This window comes from Ustilaginoidea virens, chromosome 3, assembly GCF_000687475.1.
Source record: "Ustilaginoidea virens chromosome 3, complete sequence".
Lineage (NCBI taxonomy): Eukaryota > Fungi > Ascomycota > Sordariomycetes > Hypocreales > Clavicipitaceae > Ustilaginoidea > Ustilaginoidea virens.
Window position 1 is genome coordinate 4,295,641 of NC_057318.1, and position 16,621 is coordinate 4,312,261.

The window sequence follows — 16,621 nt, forward strand, 5'->3', positions numbered from 1 at the left end:
GCCTGGTGAAAAAAAAAATGAGTGTATGGGGTGAGAACGGGAGCAAGGTCTATTGCGCAGATGAGAGTGAGATCCAAGAAGCAATTCGTGGTCAATCAGGGACCGTCGAGGGTCTTAAGTACACGAGGTAAACCAATGACCACCAAGTCCTCAGTAACAACGACATGTCGTCCGTTTGGTGATCTTTCCCCTCTATGCCGTAGACTCGCACCCATCGGTTCATGGTCAAAGGGAGGACAGAGCGTTGCCCCAGACCGTTTGGTTGAAGATTCCCTGTCCAGCTAGTAAGATTGCGATTGTAGATCATGGAGCTTTAGCGTATTTGATCCAGGAACAGGGTTAAGCACCGTGTTCAGGGGGAATGTGGAGCGGCCCTTTATGTGCCATTGAGTAGTCACTGTCTCCGTCTCGCTCACCCGCAACTTCTGGCGCACGGCTCGCTGGATCAGACATAATGGTTCGTTGAGGACAACTGCCGACTTGGAACGGACAAGGAACCCCAGATGTTTGTGGTGATCGGCATACTTGTTGACAGGGAAGTATGGGTCATTTGCCCGTCTTGCAAGGCCCTGGGTGCCGTTTTTAGACCTTTGACGCTCATGGCAGTTCGAGCTCGTAGCCAATCTGATGGCCTGGGCCCGAAAAAGAGAAGACCTTGTTGTGAAGACTTAGCTAAGAGGTAGGTACGAGGTCGATCGAGGGTCTACATGGTACCTGCAGAGTCCTGCATCCACATGCTTGCGAGTATGTTTCGTGCTAGGTACTCCCTCGGCATGCGTACTTTGTCGACGTCGGCTTTGTAAACCAGTCGCTGGCTTCAAGGGAGAACGAATCCCACTGATAATCCGGTCTTCTATTTTCGGCAGATGCGCATGTGATGCAAGAAAAAGAGGAGTCCGCCCGATATATCACATTGCAAGCCAGGCCGGCAGGGTTGTAATCGGCAACTCGGACTATTCCAGCTTCATCCTTGTCCTTTATTGTCTTTTCTCTCCTTCTTCTTCAATATTTTCAAGATTTCCTCATAGGAGCATCCCGGCCGAGGTGAGGAAAGAACAGAGTATAGAACATATTTGTCTGTACAAGGCATCATATTCGCACGCTAGTCAACGACTTCCTTCGACGGGGGAGTATTTGATTTTGCCGTATAATCCAGTAGATCGCCCACCGTGCAGTGCATTCCATGCATGCGTTTGGTTATTTCGTGTCCAGGGATGCTGGTAATTGGCCGGATTACCAAGTGAGCTGCCTTTGCTTGCGGGCTTGACACCCGCCCCTTGGGCCTTCAGTAGAACGACAAGGCTGGTCAGAAGCCCAGCTGTTACAATTCGACATAACTGGGCAGCAAAAGATGCTAATTCTGTTGCTCTCAAGGAATGGCTTGCGGAGAACACGCTCAAGGGTTCCGGCAAGCGTCTGCCGTGACATTATCCTCCCTGGCTAAGCGCAATGCTGGAAGGTATTCGGAGCCAGCCAATTGCCGAAATTCCCTTTCAGGATCATAAACCTTGACCTTTGATTTCGATGGTGACGGTGGCTGGCAGGGCTTTCGTTGGTGAAGCAAGCTCTGACCTCCCAGAGTTGCGTTTGCCTTGTCGTTCAGATCCCGTGTGGCCACTCCATGCTTGAGCGAGTTGGTTTCTGGATCCGCTGAGCAGCGTTTTTGGCCCCTTTTACTGAGAAGGCAGTTCTGAAGCAGAACTCACCAATCGAGGGGCTGCTCTGTTCTTGCCGGTGCGGTAAGAAGGAGTGGCTCGATGGGAGCCATGTCAAGATGGGGTCCGCTGTCATGATCCAGCTTGGATGGGTTAATGTGCCACAACTCGGCCTGTTGGGCGACAGTCCTGCTCCATTTCTGGATTAAAGGATGCGCATTGGCAACGTCAGAAAAGACGGGTTGGACGCCATCACTAGGGACCACCTCAAACGTCCAATTGCCGTCTGGCGCCCAGTACTCCGCGTCAAAGATTTTGCTGATTGTCAGTTCGTTCTGCGCCTCCTTCAGTAGCCTCGTGGACGCATCAGCATCTTCATGGCGCCGACTTGGCAACGCATCCACGATCCCCTCCATCATTCCGAGCAGCTGCCCGGCTCGCAAACCAATGGCTGAGCCCAAGCTGAAGCCCTCGTCAAAGCCCGCCTGAACAGTCAATCCTTTGGCAGCAGTGACTCCTTCTCTATAGCCAGCAGTCGCATGCTCAGTCTCCAGTCGATGCATATCGGATGGGTGAAGGTCAGTCACCTCATGCTCGAGGAGTGATGCCGAGGCGGATCCAAAGACATCGTCGAGCTGCTCAAGCCTGGTGTCAAGTTCCATCATTCGTCCTCTGCCGCCCTGCGACAGGTAGGCATTGTCAAAGCACTTCTCTGTCGGCTGCAGGTGCATCATAAACTCGTCGGACACTCGGTGAGTCAATTTGGCCTTTTTTTTTTTCTCCTTAGCGCCCAGTGGCTTGAGATGTTTTCACTTTGACTTTGCTCAGCAGAATCGTGAGCGGTGAGCTACATAGGGAGGTTTTAGCCTTGGGTGAGGGGACCTGCAAGCCGCGGGAGGGGAGAAATACATACATGTAGCAAACACAGTGGCAAAGCCGGCTGCGTTGCAACGCCATGGTGGCAACTTGCAGGGCGTATACCGTGCGAACACTGTACAGAGGTCGCTGCCCCCCTCATTGCGCACGCACCTTGCACGGGACGTAAGGAGAGGCAGGTAGGTACCTAGGTACCTTAGTAGGTAAGGTTAGGTACCTAGCTACACCCGACGCTTGACACGCATGTTCACCAGACGGCTTTTTTCCGCCGTCGGTCGTCTTCGAATCTGAAATTAAAACAAAGCAGAGTTGGGGGATGTAATCTGTATATCCTAGCTAGTGAAGTTGGTCATTTTGCAAGCAGATCTAGCAGGAGTCAGCCATGTCACGTAGCGTTGAGCAACCTCGCACATCTGTAAGTAAGCACTGTGAAAGATGCAACGCTAGAAGGCGACTTTTATTTTACAGCGGTAAAAGGTTTCTTTACTCAACGGGGTGTCAATAGACGATAGCATTATATCGAGGAGAATTGAGCTTATAAACTTCTGCAGTGCGATATTGTTTTGATAGGAAGGTGGCGCTCTGGTACCGGGTATGAGCGCCAGAGCAGCATTTCAATACTAGTGATATTACAATTCCAAGTAGTAATGGCGGCGCGTTATAGGAAGCGGTACTTGGTAATGAATCCGAAAACTATATCCTATCCTTTTTCACCAACTTTATCTCTTCTATAACTTGATTAGTATTGTATTAATAAGCTCGCTGCAGGTGCGGAGTAATCTGTACATGGAGAGGAGAGAGGCCTGGTGGGACGTTGCACGCAACATTCTCCCCCCCTCCTCTTTCTTCTCGCAAGTCCAAACTCGACTTTCCCCTCCGAAGCTCGAAAGTCTGTCCTCATTGCACCATATCCAGGTAGCTGAGCTATTTTTGAACCGATACTGTCTCTGTTTCCTGCTTGTCATTATTGCTGCAACAGACATCAAGTTTATCACCCACCATGTCCAATGGCCGACTGGATGGCAAGGTTGCCGTCGTCACAGGTGCTGCAGGTGGGTTTGGAAAAGGCATCGCAGACAAGTTCTCCAGGGAAGGCGCCAAGGTCATCATCGCAGACATCTCGGAACAGGCTGGCCAGGCAGCGGCTGCGGAGCTGGGAGCCGTCTTTGTCCAAGCCGATGTCACCAAGAGAAACGACTGGGAGCGTCTGCTAAACGAATCCCTAAAGGCGTTTGGGCAGCTCGACATTATTGTCAATAATGCAGGCGTTGGGTATGAAAATAAACCAACAGAGCATGTCACCGAGTCAGAATTCGACGCCGTGTTCAACGTCAATGTCAAGGCACTTTACATGTCGACAAGCGTTCTGCTACAAAGGTACTTTCTGAAGGAGAATCGACCAGGGTGCTTCATCCAAGTGGCCTCAACGGCTGGGATACGGCCTCGACCCAGGTTAACCTGGTACAACGCCTCCAAGGGAGCCATCATCACGGCCACCAAGTCCCTGGCTGCAGAATATGGCCCGAAACAGATCCGGTTCAATGCTGTTTCTCCCGTCATCGGCAGTACGGCAATGTGAGTGCCTCCCACCCCCCCCCCCCGCTTCGCGCCGGCCGGATGGACCATTCATCAGCTTCTGACGACTGGGGTTTTGATAGGACCCATCTCTTCTTGGGCAAAGCTGATACTGAGGAGAACCGCGCTGCGTTTGTATCTACTGTTCCGCTTGGGCGCCCGTCGACACCTGCCGATGTTGGCAATGCGTGCTGCTACTTGGCCAGTGAAGAGGCAGCCTTCATTACTGGTGTGAATATCGAGGTTGACGGCGGGCGATGTGTGTGAGAAGAAGTCAGCTTGCCTCCTACCTACCCTGATGCCCGGCACTATTCAGATGGGTCAAAGCCAGCATGTGAATATGGCCCAAGAACTCTCAAGTAGGCTGGATGAAAGCTAATGTAAGTGGCCAAAGAGTCGGATATCTCGTCCAACAGGGGAAGGGGAGGCAACTGGAATTGACAGTGGAAGGATGCAGTACCAGCAGGGAGAGGATATGGGGACGGTCATGCTCGAAGCCCAAGCTCAAGTAGATTAACTGAGCGAGTCGAGATTCCGAGGCCGCATGACCAGCCATGTCGTCCGCAAATCTAGACGGTGCTGTTGCTGACAGGACCATTTCGGCGCAAGATGGTGGTGGAAGCGAACCGGCCAAAGAGAGAAATGCCCCAGCCATTCCAAAGGGGCGGGGGGGGGACGTATCGGTAGCAAGACGTCAATAGCGATACAAGTTCAGGCATGTCTCGAAGCGTTCTGGCGTCTGGTCGGCTCAGCACTACGGACCTACCAAAGCACCGAGTGTCTGGAAGAAGGCAAAAAAGAAAAAGAAAAAGCAATGGCTTATGTTTTGTTCCATTTCCCGCTGCATCATGCTGGGTGGCATGAGTATGACGAAGGACTAACGACGTGGCTGCTGCATCGATGCGTAAACGGCAAGAGCGGAGCGGGGTTGCGGGGCGATGCCTGCCGCGTGGGCGGGATAGGGATAGCATGGGCCACTAAGCGCCTCGGGACTCGCTGTGAACCAGGCTGGATTGACCCAATAAACCCAGACTGCATCACTGTCATGTTCCCAAATGAAACCATGAAACCATGAAACCATGAAACCATGAAACCGTCCAGCCAGTGCCACCTTGGGCTTGCTTCAGCTTCTCCTCGCCCGATCGACGTCAGACCTGGAAGCGCCGACGACGTGGGGGCGATGTGCGCGCAATATCCTCCGCTGTGCCACCGCAGAACCCCGCCTGACCTCGGGAAAACAAACACCTGTAAACGAAAAACATCGAATAACGCGAGATATATGGAGCAGCTTGTAATCTGCGACTCTCCTTGACAAACTCGTTGCATTGTCACTGTGGGGGAAAGGGGCCTGCCAAGGCGGAAGAATGGCCGACTTGAAGCTACCCTTCGCCCTGGCTGACGAGAGCCTCTGTCGGCCAGGCTGCCTCATAAACGGCCAGGTCCTGGACGCAAAGTCGGGCAAGCGATTCCACGTCATCGACCCTGGAACCGGAACTCCCTGGATCTCGTGCCCGGATTGCAGCGGCCTGGACGTGGATGCCGCAGTTCAGTCCAGCCACCAGGCGTTCCAGGAATATTCCAAGTGGACGCCCCGGCGGCGAGCGCAGTGCATCTCCAAATGGCACCATCTGATTGTCGCCGCCAGGCAAGACCTGGCCACGATGCTGGTCTACGAGACGGGGAAGCCGCTGGCCGAAGCTCGCGCCGAGATCGACTACGCCACAAGCTTCACCTGGTGGTTCGTCGGGGAGGCTGAGAGAGCCCACGGCCATTGCATCGTCTCCGCCGTCCCTGGTCGGAGAGCCGTCACCATCAAGCAGCCCGTCGGCGTTGCTGCGGCCCTGGTCCCGTGGAACTTCCCCGTCGCCCTCGCCTTGCGCAAGATGGCGGCAGCGCTGGCCGCGGGCTGCACCATGGTCGTCAAGCCTTCCCCCGAGACGCCCATCACGGCACTGGCCGTCTCCCACCTGGCTCTGCGAGCCGGGTTCCCCTCGGGGACACTCAACGTCGTCACCACAAGCCTGGACAACACGCCTGCCGTCGCAGAGGCTCTCTGTCTTCACCCTCTTGTCAGAACGGTGACCTTTACGGGCAGCACCAGGGTGGGCAAGATCATCTCCAGCCTATGCGCGGCAAATCTCAAGAAATCCACCCTCGAGCTCGGCGGCAACTGTCCCTTTGTCGTGTTCGACGATGCGAACCCCGACCAAGCACTGGAACAGCTCATGGCCCTGAAATGGCGCCACGCCGGCCAGGCCTGCATCTCCGCCAACAGGCTCTATCTGCAGCGCGGCATGCACGACTCTTTCGTCGAAAGGCTGGCGTCCCGGACGGCCGGGCTCAAGGTCGGCCACGGCATGGCCGGGGGAACCACCATGGGCCCAGTCACCACGCCCCGAGGCCTGGACAAAGCCGAGGCCATGGCTAAGGATGCCTTGTCAAGGGGCGCCAAGCTGGTTCTCGGAACCGGCCTTCGTGCACACTCCGAGGGCGGCTACTTTTTGAACCCGACCATCCTGGCCGGCGTGACCGACGACATGCTCATGAGCCAAGACGAAATCTTCGCCCCACTGCTCGGCGTATCTGTGTTCGACACGGAAGATGAAGTCGTTGAGCGCGCAAACAACACCAGCATGGGGCTGGCGAGCTATGTGTTTACAAAGAATGTCGACAGGCTGTGGAGGATGTTTGAGAAGTTGGAGGCCGGCATGATTGGCTTGGTGCGTACCGATTCGTCACCGCGCTCCCTATACCCTTCCCCCCCCCCCCCCCCCCCCCCCCCCAAGCACTCCATGACTATCCGGCCAGTAATGGTTACTGCTTGATCCGACCTCTTCCTTGTTTCCTTGCCACACTCCCCCTTCTTCCTCCCCTCGGTTTTTTTTTCTGCTGGCATGATGCTGCCCGTCTTCAGCTTCCCACTGAATTCCCCCCCGGCCGAGGCCAACTCTGCCGCAACTCGCTTCATCGTCAAAGCGCATGCTGACCCCGCGTAACCTTTGCAGAACACGGGAAATTCTTCGTCTGCAGAGGCGCCATTTGGCGGTATCAAGGAAAGCGGCTCCGGCAAGGAGAGCGGCAAGGACGTGGCCGTGGAAGAGTTTCTGATTACGAAGAGCGGAACATTGACCGTGGAAAATCACTGGTAAGACAAGCATTGCCAGCGCTGTCTTTGGTCTGGACGCTTCGGCCTGATGATTCTGGGACCCGGATCTGCCGTGTCAAATCCGCGTGCGGACTACTGCTCACTGCGTGCGACAAGTGAATGAATGGGTGTCTGGAAACACGGGCAGCGCGGACCTATCCGTTCCCCCCATACATGCCTGCATGTCTTTTTTTTTTTTATTTTTACAATCCTGTTTCGTAATATGTCCGCCACGAGAATTGAAAACATCTTTGCTCGTTTGATGTATCGCTCGGTGCCACCGGAAGCAGCCGTGACGGATGGCATGGCACCGTACAGACGAGGCATCCAACCGACTCCGGGCTTTGTCACGCCTTTGCAGGAATGATATTCTGCTCGGGGCCTTGCTTCCATGCTGGAAAATGAATGGATGGGAGGCGATGCCTGCAAGGGATGCGATCGGATTGTTCCATTTAGCAAATGTGCACATGAAAAAGCCCGTGAACAAGACATGGAAACCTCCCAAAGCCCTGTGCGCGAAAAAAAATAAAAAAAAAATAAAGAAGGAGAAGGAGAATAAGAGAAAAAAAATATGGCGTCCACAGGTAGAAAGGGAGGTCCAGATCCACCTATGCGAGATGATACTACAACGACAACACAATGAAGAAGATGAAAGCGGTCGTGATTGCTGCTCATCCACGCCACAAGTTGAAACCGTCTCAGGATTCCTCCGGAGTCCGTAAGGGTTGTTCCCGCGGACGAATCAAGTCCGGCCGCTGCTAGAACAAGGCAATGTCGGGGCACATGCGCATTGAAGGCTTGTCCGAGTCAGAAGCCATTTCCGGACTCTCCCTCTCGAGGATTGAGCAGGGCCAGAATTTCTCGCGCCGATGCCCCTGACGAGGGCGAGCGCCTTTTGGCTCGACGGAAATGTCGCAATCTGAATCTCACCATTGCTTGCGGTCAGGCCCATCGCGCGGTCTCTGATGACGCATTCAACACACACAGAACCGTGTTTTTTTTTTTTTTTTTTCGATCTGCGGTCATAGCCGCAACTCCCGACTTATTCCAACCATGTAAACGTCGGGTGCAAAGCGGGGAGCCGGGGACCGAGCCGGGGGTCTCTCTCTTCTCCTTGGGGGGTCATGGACTCACGGACTCATGGCTTGCCGAGCCCTGGGGCACGTTGTGGGACGTGCTGAGTCTGGCGGGACTTGCCGACTTCCTTGAGCTTGCCGTGGTCCGTGATCAAAGGCCAGGGAAGGACGTTGAGTAATTTGGTCGTCCGGGTAGTTGCCGGGAAATGAAGGCGCTGGGTCCAACATGGGACGGATGTAACGGCCAAGTCCAAAGGTAAGTCCAAAGGTCGCGACAGGTTGCAGCAGGGGGAGCGACAGCCTGTGGATTGGTTACCGAGGCCAAGGACCATTGACACTCTCGAGTCTCGGCCTCTGGTACGGAGTGCGTGCGTACGGACGTGCTCCGTACTGTATTGTACTACAGCGCTTCCGCAAACAGACCAATAACCCTTGCCTGGTTGGTTTTGAGGAAACGTTGCGTAGTACGGAGTAGTCCTGGTTCCGCAGAGCCGCCGGCCGAGCTGCTAAAAAAGAACCTTTCAAGAGAGCACGCACGCGCACGCTCTGCCACCCTGGCATTGGTGCAGACGACATTGCGAATTTCGAGCAAGTACGGAGTAACTTGAAGCCTTGCCCATGTGTGCTGATTCAGGGACCGAGGCTCTGAAGCTCTTTGAAACGTCATGGGCCTGCAAATGCAAAACTGGCGTGGGGAATGACAAGTCACTGTCACTGTCGCATTTCGAACCTTGATATTCCGCCACCCTCTAGAGCTCTGGTGACGAGACGAAACTTGCAAAAGGGCCCCGCGTCATAAAGGAGGGAGATGTCTAGTTATTCATTGGCCTGGTGACGGCTGCCAGCATCAAGGTACAGAGAAATGGTGACGACAGGAGCGGTGCAGAGCACATAAGCCGCGGCGGCATTCCTTCCAAACGGCTATTGAGTGTTCATGTTGACAGGGTGTCTCGTCTCTGCTGCTGGTGTTGGAACTGTAAATAATGGAAGGAATGGTTGGCGGCGGTATTGCTTGTCGGATAGTCAAAGTCTGTCCCGTCTGTCCCTTGTCCCCAGCCCGCATCTGGTGGTCTAAACACGGCGGCGGACATGGGCGCTGAGTAGTGACACCTGCTGGAGGAAGGTGTTGGCAGATTGCCAGATTGCCAGATTGCCAGATTGCTTCCGCCAAGGTGATGGATGATCCCAGGCCTGTGTGTGTCGTGTCGTCTGTAAGGGGGCAGCGACTGGATTCTGCTTTGAAGGATGGTTACCGACAAGGCTTTTGGTGGAGGAAACGGAGGATTCCCGGTCATGGATGAAGGACGCGCCCATTTCAACGCTTCTTTCCAAGAGCAGGGCTTGCTCTTTGCAAAGCTTGGTGAGAGCAAATGAAGTCCCCCCATGATTTTTCCTTTTCCTTTTTCCTTTTTCCTTTTTCCTTTTTTTTTTTTTTTTTTTGGCTCGTCAGGCGATTGGCTTGGGAAGGTGACGGAAGAAAAAAAGAATTGCCAGGCAAGTACCTACCTTAGGTACCTTTGATGGGCGAAAAGGCGCCAAATTGACTCCAGGCCGTAACTCCGCATGTACCTCGGGGTACTTTGCCTCAATTTTCCCATGAATGGGCATAAATCCCCCAGCAGCGCAGCCGCGCAGCCGCTCGGACGGAGCGATGGACCATTTGACAGCTGGGGGAAGCCCGTAGCCACACCGTGACGCCGCCACTGTGTTCGTGCTGCCCAGTGCAGTGCCCACCCACCTTGTCTTACCTGGAGACCCGAGCTGTTGGCGACACGCACGTGCTTGCGATTGGACGCACGCATGCACAAGTGACGACGCCGATGGGCGATGGGCGATGGGCGATGGGCGATGGGCGGCACGCTGGCAGCAGCTTGCAGCAGCTGGGGTTGGTTTGGGGACTCGGGAACTTGGGAGGGAGGCTGCTGGCCCATTTTTGCTTGTTGCGACAATTCGACGTGGGACATGACATGGAGCTTTCTTTTTTGTCGGGGACAACTAACAAGTCTCACTCGCGCATCATCCGTGACCCGATGAGAAGGGTTTGCCGCGGGGCCGGATAGGGCGGGCATGGGATGCGGGAGGTGGGATGTGCGGCGGCGTCGTCGTCGTCGTTTGAAACGTTTCCTCTTTGCGCTTGCTGCTTGCTGCTTGCTGCTTGCTGCTTGTGCAACGGCAACGCAACGCAGCGCAACGCGACGCGACGCGACGCGACGCGATGCAGGTACCGGCGGGCGTGAACCAGGTCGCGTGCCTATGTCGCTTTGTTGGGTCAATCAACCAGACCGACCAGACCAAACCAGACCAAACCAGACCAGACCAGACCAGACCAGACCAGACTAGATAGACTCACTGATCAGACTGCTCGATTCTGCCTGACCAGCGCCTAAAACAGAAGCCAGGCACCCCCAGAATAGGTATGGTAGGTACCTAATGTATGTGCCTACCTCCTATGTACTAGACTTCTCCTCCGTCGACCAGACCAGACGCTTGCCAACTGACTGACCTGGGCCCTCGGCCCGGCACCGATGGTATGTATTGTACCAAAAGCAAGTACGGAGTACTCCGTACCGGGACCCATTCCCCTGGCCTGGCTGCTTTGACATGTCTGAGGCTGGTTGGCGGCTCCACAGCGAATGCAAGCATTGAGTGGCATGGACGGCGACGACAGGCCAGGCTCAAGCTGCAACCACCACTACAACCAGGCGTGCTGCCACCCACCCGCTGGCCCTGGGCCCCTGGGCTCCTGGGCTCCTGGGCTCCTGGGGTTGACCCCCTGGAGCCGGCCGGTTGCGCTTACCGACCAGACAGTGTCAGCCACCAGGCAGGTACCAGACATGTATTTGATCAATACGTGCAAAACTTGCCTCTGCTGGTTGCTTGCAGCACTGAGCATGCATCATCCATCATTGCATGTTTCACTGCGTTTTGACAGTCGGTTTGACAGTCGGTTTGACAGTCGGTTTGACAGTCGGTTTGACAGTCGGTTTGACAGTCGGTTTGACAGTCGGTTTGACAGTCGTTTCGACAGTCGGTTTGACAGTCGTTTCGACAGTCGGTTTGACAGTCGGTTTGACAGTCGTTTCGACAGTCGAGGGGCTGATGCTTGTCAGCTTGTCAGCCTGTCGGCTTGTCGGTGTCAGACGAGAGAGAGGGTTGCTCGACAGGACAGGAGCCTGCCTGCATATATGTGGCCTGCGACTCTCAATACTAACGACCAGTCTGGAGCATCATCAAAGGCCACATGCGGAATCGCAGACCGCTTAGCTCTTCCTTCCATGCTGCACGTCAATCTGGTTCCACCGCCGCCGCTGCTCTTCTTGCTGGTCGGCGCCAGCAATGGAGGACAGGGACAGGACAACCAGACCAGACCAGACCAGACCAGACCAGACCAGACCGCTGGCGACCCCAGGCCAAGGCCCAGGCCTCCAGTCGCCAGGGAACCCGGCCCAGGCACGGGGCTGCTGGACCGGGGGCCCCTGCTGGACTGGGCTGCGCTGCGCCGGGCTGCTCTTCAACCAACGTGCGGTTGCGCCGTGCTTCTTGATGTCCTCCTCCTCCCTCCAGTCTAGTCTCTCTCCGACAAACTCGTCGACGTCGACCTGGGCAGACCGCCAACTTCGGTGCTCCGGATGCGATTGACAAGCTCCATGTCTGTCCATGTCCCGACGGAGCCAAAAGGGAAATGGTCGGTCCCCTTGCCCATGTCACCCAACCCAATCCAACCCAACCCCTGATTGAGGCAATTGGCCCGGGAAATGGAAAGCCACGCGAGCGAGCGCACGACCCCTTCCTCGACTCCCAAGTCTCGGCCCTCAACGCTGCGCTGCTCCACCGAGTAGGCTCTTGACTTGACATGACCCAAACCAAGCGAACCTTGCTCGCGGCCAGGGAATGGATCCATCGTCCAACAGCAAGAAACCTTTCCTATTGCTTTTGTTGAAAAGAAAAAACTTTTTATTTTATTTTTTCTTCTCCTTTTTCCCACCAAGATCGGCAGCTTTGTTTGTTAACAGGCCACACCCCGTGCTTGTTCGGTTATCATCTCAGACATGTCCTCCAACATTGTCCGACTCCCCCCCCCCCTTTTAACTTGTCATTCACACGTATACATGTGTATATAAATCGCTTTTTTGCTTGACACCAACACCAGCTGTCCTTGAACTCTCTGCCAATACTCAGTTTCTCTGCCTCCCGCTCCGCTTGACAGCTGAATCGGAATACTTGCACCTCGAGGAAGAGTCCGCCTCTTTCATCCCTCCCAATCCCACCACCTAGGTTCGCGATCCAGTGGCCGCGGACCTCTCCACAAGCGCCTCTTCAAGCATAAAAATCCTTTGGCTGAGACAGGAAGCCGGCTGCCCATCATGCCACGCGGTCCCTATGATATCTCTGGTATCGTCATCAACTCGCCGAATTCGCCCCAGCCGACTAGACCTCCGCGCCAGTCTTGAGTTGGATTTCTTTGCACAATGCTTGGCCGGTGATGGCTTCCCTTTACGGTGAATGGGCAAGGTCGGCACCTGACTCGTTAGAAGCAGCATAGCATAGACATCCATAGCTAACACTTGGACAGACAGTCCATGAAGCCTCTCCGACCTACCTTGAAAAAATAGTCGACATTTTCCTGAGATTTTCCAAAAAGGACTCCCGAGGCGTTGTTTAGCAAAAAAAAAAAAAAAAAAAAAAAAAAAAAAAAAAAAAAAACACTTCTATTCATCATAACTGGTGGCCTTGGCTTGTATAAGAGCCGGTAGAAAAAATATAGACGGCGTTGTATTTTTTTTGATTGATTAGATTGCGCTAGTACACCAAAGGTTGAAGGTTGGAAGAAAAAAAAAGAGAATAGATTATCTTATCCTATAGATCGCGTCCGTCTGGAGAGACGTATGAATAGTTAAACAGGGCCAGCAATGGCGGAACTGCGGCGAATAGAAAGAACTATCCGAAAACAATATACTCAACTCAGTATGCTGGATTTCAAGGTGCCTTTCGAATGCGTGACTAGTGGCGCCCAGTGTTGGCCCCAATTCAGTGGAAATTTTCCCGTACGGAAGCGAGGTGGGTGGACGTGAGAGCGCCGAAACAAACGCCACGCCCGGCTCGGCGGCTTCCAGAGGTGGAGTTTTCAGTTTTGTTTCTGCTGCAGGTGCGTCATTGGCTTTCGATAGTTGAGACTCGAAGACAACCGGTTGGCAAGCGACTGCCTTAGCCTACCCAAGGTACCTTTACCTTGGGTAGGTCCATCTAGATCGCTCTGTGAACTCGAATAGGATCTACTCATAGACTCATTTTGCCCTGTTGCATCTGTAATTTTCGACCTTTTACCGCTAGCTTGTTATCTTTCAAGGTTGATGGGGTACGTACTGCCTCAGGCGGTGAGACGGCGTGGTGCAAGCCGCTATTTCGGCCTTAATCTTGCCTCGCTCTGTGGCTCGCCACCGTCTTTACATCTGATGGGCGGAAACTGTCAATTTTCTGACGCATTCCGGTAAAGCGGCCGATGAGGACATGTGACGTGATACAGTCGTTTCGTTTACTTTAGGTGTATCTGCTGGATGCCGATGATTTCGATCAGAATCGACAAGAATAGTCTTTTGTGTGCAATTCATAGCTTCCTCCTAGGCGGGTGGTTAGCGTGGTGATAAGGCAGGATGTTCTCGGCAGTTGCAATTTCAAACCGTTAGCTCCGCCGTGTATCTTGACCTCCATGCGCCCCAAACCTGGCCACTCGCCCTTTACTCCGGATGGTGATCGAAGACACACCGCCGCCGGCAAACGAGCTGCTGGCTTTTTTGGCTGGAGCAAGGCTTGTAAAAGCCTACCTTACTACCTTTGGGGCCGTGGAGAGAAAAGGGCTTGCGGTGCTCCGCCAGCATCACTCGCGCCCGCAGGTGGCGCTGTCTCATTCCGTCATCCCGCTGCCGGTTCCCGCCGTTTTCTGTTTTTCTTTGTCCGCTCTTTCGGCAAGGAGACTGTTGTCGCTGCCCAATATTGACGAGACGGCCGTTGACATGCGGATTTGCCACGACAACTTGGATTTGGCTTGGTCCACCAACCACTTTGACGCATGCGCTTCTGGAAGGAAAGACGGAAAAAGTTTCCTGTGTCGAGGACGCTGGAGCTGGTAAATGACGCCGGTAAACGGTCGAGTTGGTATCGCATGAGAGAATAAATACGCCCTTTCTCACGCTTCGTAGAGCGCATGCGAAGACAAAAGCACCATATCCCCGGAAAGGAGCGCACGATTGATGCTACCCCTCCAGATCTTTTGTGCTGCATTAGGGCTCAGGTTGTGAAACCATCCAATGGCCGATCAACCCCATCTCTACTCCGTACCCAATCCGTCATCATGCAGCAATCAAACGGAAAGAACGGAGGGAAAGGAAAGTAATGGGGAGGAGGGAAGGGAGGGAATGGAGGAAGGAAGCAATGGTTACCTGGCAGGATATGCTGTGTGCTGAAGTCTGGGTCGTGCTTTCCCCTAACCAGAGCATACCAGTTGACGCCATAGGTGATCAAACTGCCAATGAATCCATCACATCGCCCCAAGTCATTACCTTACACCGTCCTATGTTTCAGGACTGGGGCAAACCACACGGGATCACGCGTTGCTTGGAACAATCCCTTGCATTTAGCTGCTTGACAATCCTTTGATGCCCAACATATTCGCCTGCAGGCCCATCAACCAGCTCCTCCCGATTTCTCCCTCGCATGATACTATTTACTCTTCAGAATAGGCGAACAGGCCTCCAACAGACCCATGTCCATTCTTTAGATAGGGTCTGTTGGCTGCTCCCGTGCTTTTTCCCAGTCAGCGCTTGAGGATGTTGCCATGGTGCTAATGCTATTCACGATGCTTTGCCCACCTCCCACTCGATTGGATGGTTTCGGATGAGGGATTGTTTTGTTCCTTCCAAAGCATTGGTCTATCCATTCTTTTCTTGACTTTTTCTTCGTCGTCAGCGCCACGGACGCCACCCTCAGTTGTTTCGGACACCCCTTCTCCCGGACAAGGGGCCAGCAATGACTGTTCACACCAGCAGCAATTCTAAGGAGGAAACCCGCGAATACGAGTGTAGAAACGGGGCTTCTTCAACAAAAAACGCGACCTTTTGGATTTGTGGTCTCTCTTCGCCCAATATGTCTCACCTTTTTTCATGGTCAGGGCTATTCTTTACTCCTCGCCCGTACAGCTGCTGATATAGATGCGGTTGCCCGAGACTTGGCATTGGTCTAACAGTTTAAAACCGGCCCCGTACATTGGGAGAATTCAGACATACGACAGGACTCCGTGTCTTCACATGATCTTTTCCGAATCAATCCGTCTCAAAGGTTCATACTATATGAACTGATACTTACCTGAATGGTGCTATTGTACAGTCCCCAATTTCACTGACAGATTGCGTTCAAAGTTTCTCCAGTCCTGTTTTTCTCCATTTTAATTCAGCATGCCCCTGTGCACATGGATCTCTGCCAGGGACTGGGACCTAACGCTAATTGCTGCGATTGGATCGTGATTTATGTATGCTGTCCTGCTTGTAACAATTATATGTCAGTCCTACCGCTCATATTCCCGGCCCAAAACTTGCGGTTTTGAGGCAACACGACGAGTTCTACTATGATACAATTCCTGGAGGACAATACACGTTCAAGTTTCTAGACTTGCATAACAAGTATGGCGTCGTGTTTCGAACGAGTCTTTGGGAAGTCCATGTCGCACAACACGACTTCCGCGCCGATCTGTACGGGGGTCCAACAAGTCCTCGGGGATTAATGGGCTTTTGGACAAAGAAGGTGAGCTTTTGTGAAAAATTCTGGTATAGTCGCAATAACTGAGCAACGCCTTGTTCAAAAGTTCGGAGCTCCTGGTATGACAACAGCCTACCCCGAGAGATCAATGGAACATGGCCGCATCCGTATCTAATTATCCCCTAAAGAGAGTGTTGGCTACTGTCGACCATGAGAACCATAGGGCTCGACGGATGGCTGTGAATCCTTTCTTTTCCATACAGAGCGTACGTAATTTTCAGCTGGTGATTGAGGAGCGAGTTGATGGACTTGAGAAGCTCTCAACAGGCTGGCAGTTACTCGTGGGGACAATTTCATTAACATCACGTAACTTTTCCTAGCCTTAACGAACGGGTGCGATCGCCTGGAAACCACGAGAGATGAATAGTTAATCGCTGAATGATGATTGCTGAGGATGCGATGAATGAATATGCGTCTGCGTGGAGTCAACACCTGCGTAAGCAACGCGATTTCGTACTGCTCTGCTCTATTGTGAAAACAATTTC

At 53.6% G+C, this 16,621-nt stretch overlaps 4 protein-coding genes across 4 annotated transcripts; 2 read left to right on the plus strand and 2 right to left on the minus strand.

The window, feature by feature from the left end:
* Positions 1-1,396: 1,396 nt before the first annotated feature.
* Positions 1,397-2,386, minus strand: UV8b_04056 (uncharacterized protein; the record flags this gene model as incomplete). Its single annotated transcript, XM_043141554.1, has 2 exons — positions 1,397-1,676; positions 1,707-2,386. The coding sequence occupies 2 exons, from the start codon at positions 2,384-2,386 to the stop codon at positions 1,397-1,399; spliced, it is 960 nt and encodes a 319-aa protein (XP_042997488.1).
* Positions 2,387-3,531: 1,145 nt separating this feature from the next.
* On the plus strand, positions 3,532-4,373 carry UV8b_04057 (uncharacterized protein; the record flags this gene model as incomplete). Its single annotated transcript, XM_043141555.1, has 2 exons — positions 3,532-4,106; positions 4,190-4,373. 2 exons carry the CDS (start codon positions 3,532-3,534, stop codon positions 4,371-4,373), a joined length of 759 nt encoding a protein of 252 aa, XP_042997489.1.
* Positions 4,374-5,470: 1,097 nt separating this feature from the next.
* On the plus strand, positions 5,471-7,255 carry UV8b_04058 (uncharacterized protein; the record flags this gene model as incomplete). The annotated part of the gene is made up of 2 exons (XM_043141556.1): positions 5,471-6,826; positions 7,112-7,255. 2 exons carry the CDS (start codon positions 5,471-5,473, stop codon positions 7,253-7,255), a joined length of 1,500 nt encoding a protein of 499 aa, XP_042997490.1.
* A 6,643-nt stretch (positions 7,256-13,898) lies between these two features.
* Positions 13,899-14,678, minus strand: UV8b_04059 (uncharacterized protein; the record flags this gene model as incomplete). Its single annotated transcript, XM_043141557.1, has 4 exons — positions 13,899-13,945; positions 14,006-14,060; positions 14,150-14,578; positions 14,664-14,678. 4 exons carry the CDS (start codon positions 14,676-14,678, stop codon positions 13,899-13,901), a joined length of 546 nt encoding a protein of 181 aa, XP_042997491.1.
* Positions 14,679-16,621: the final 1,943 nt, after the last annotated feature.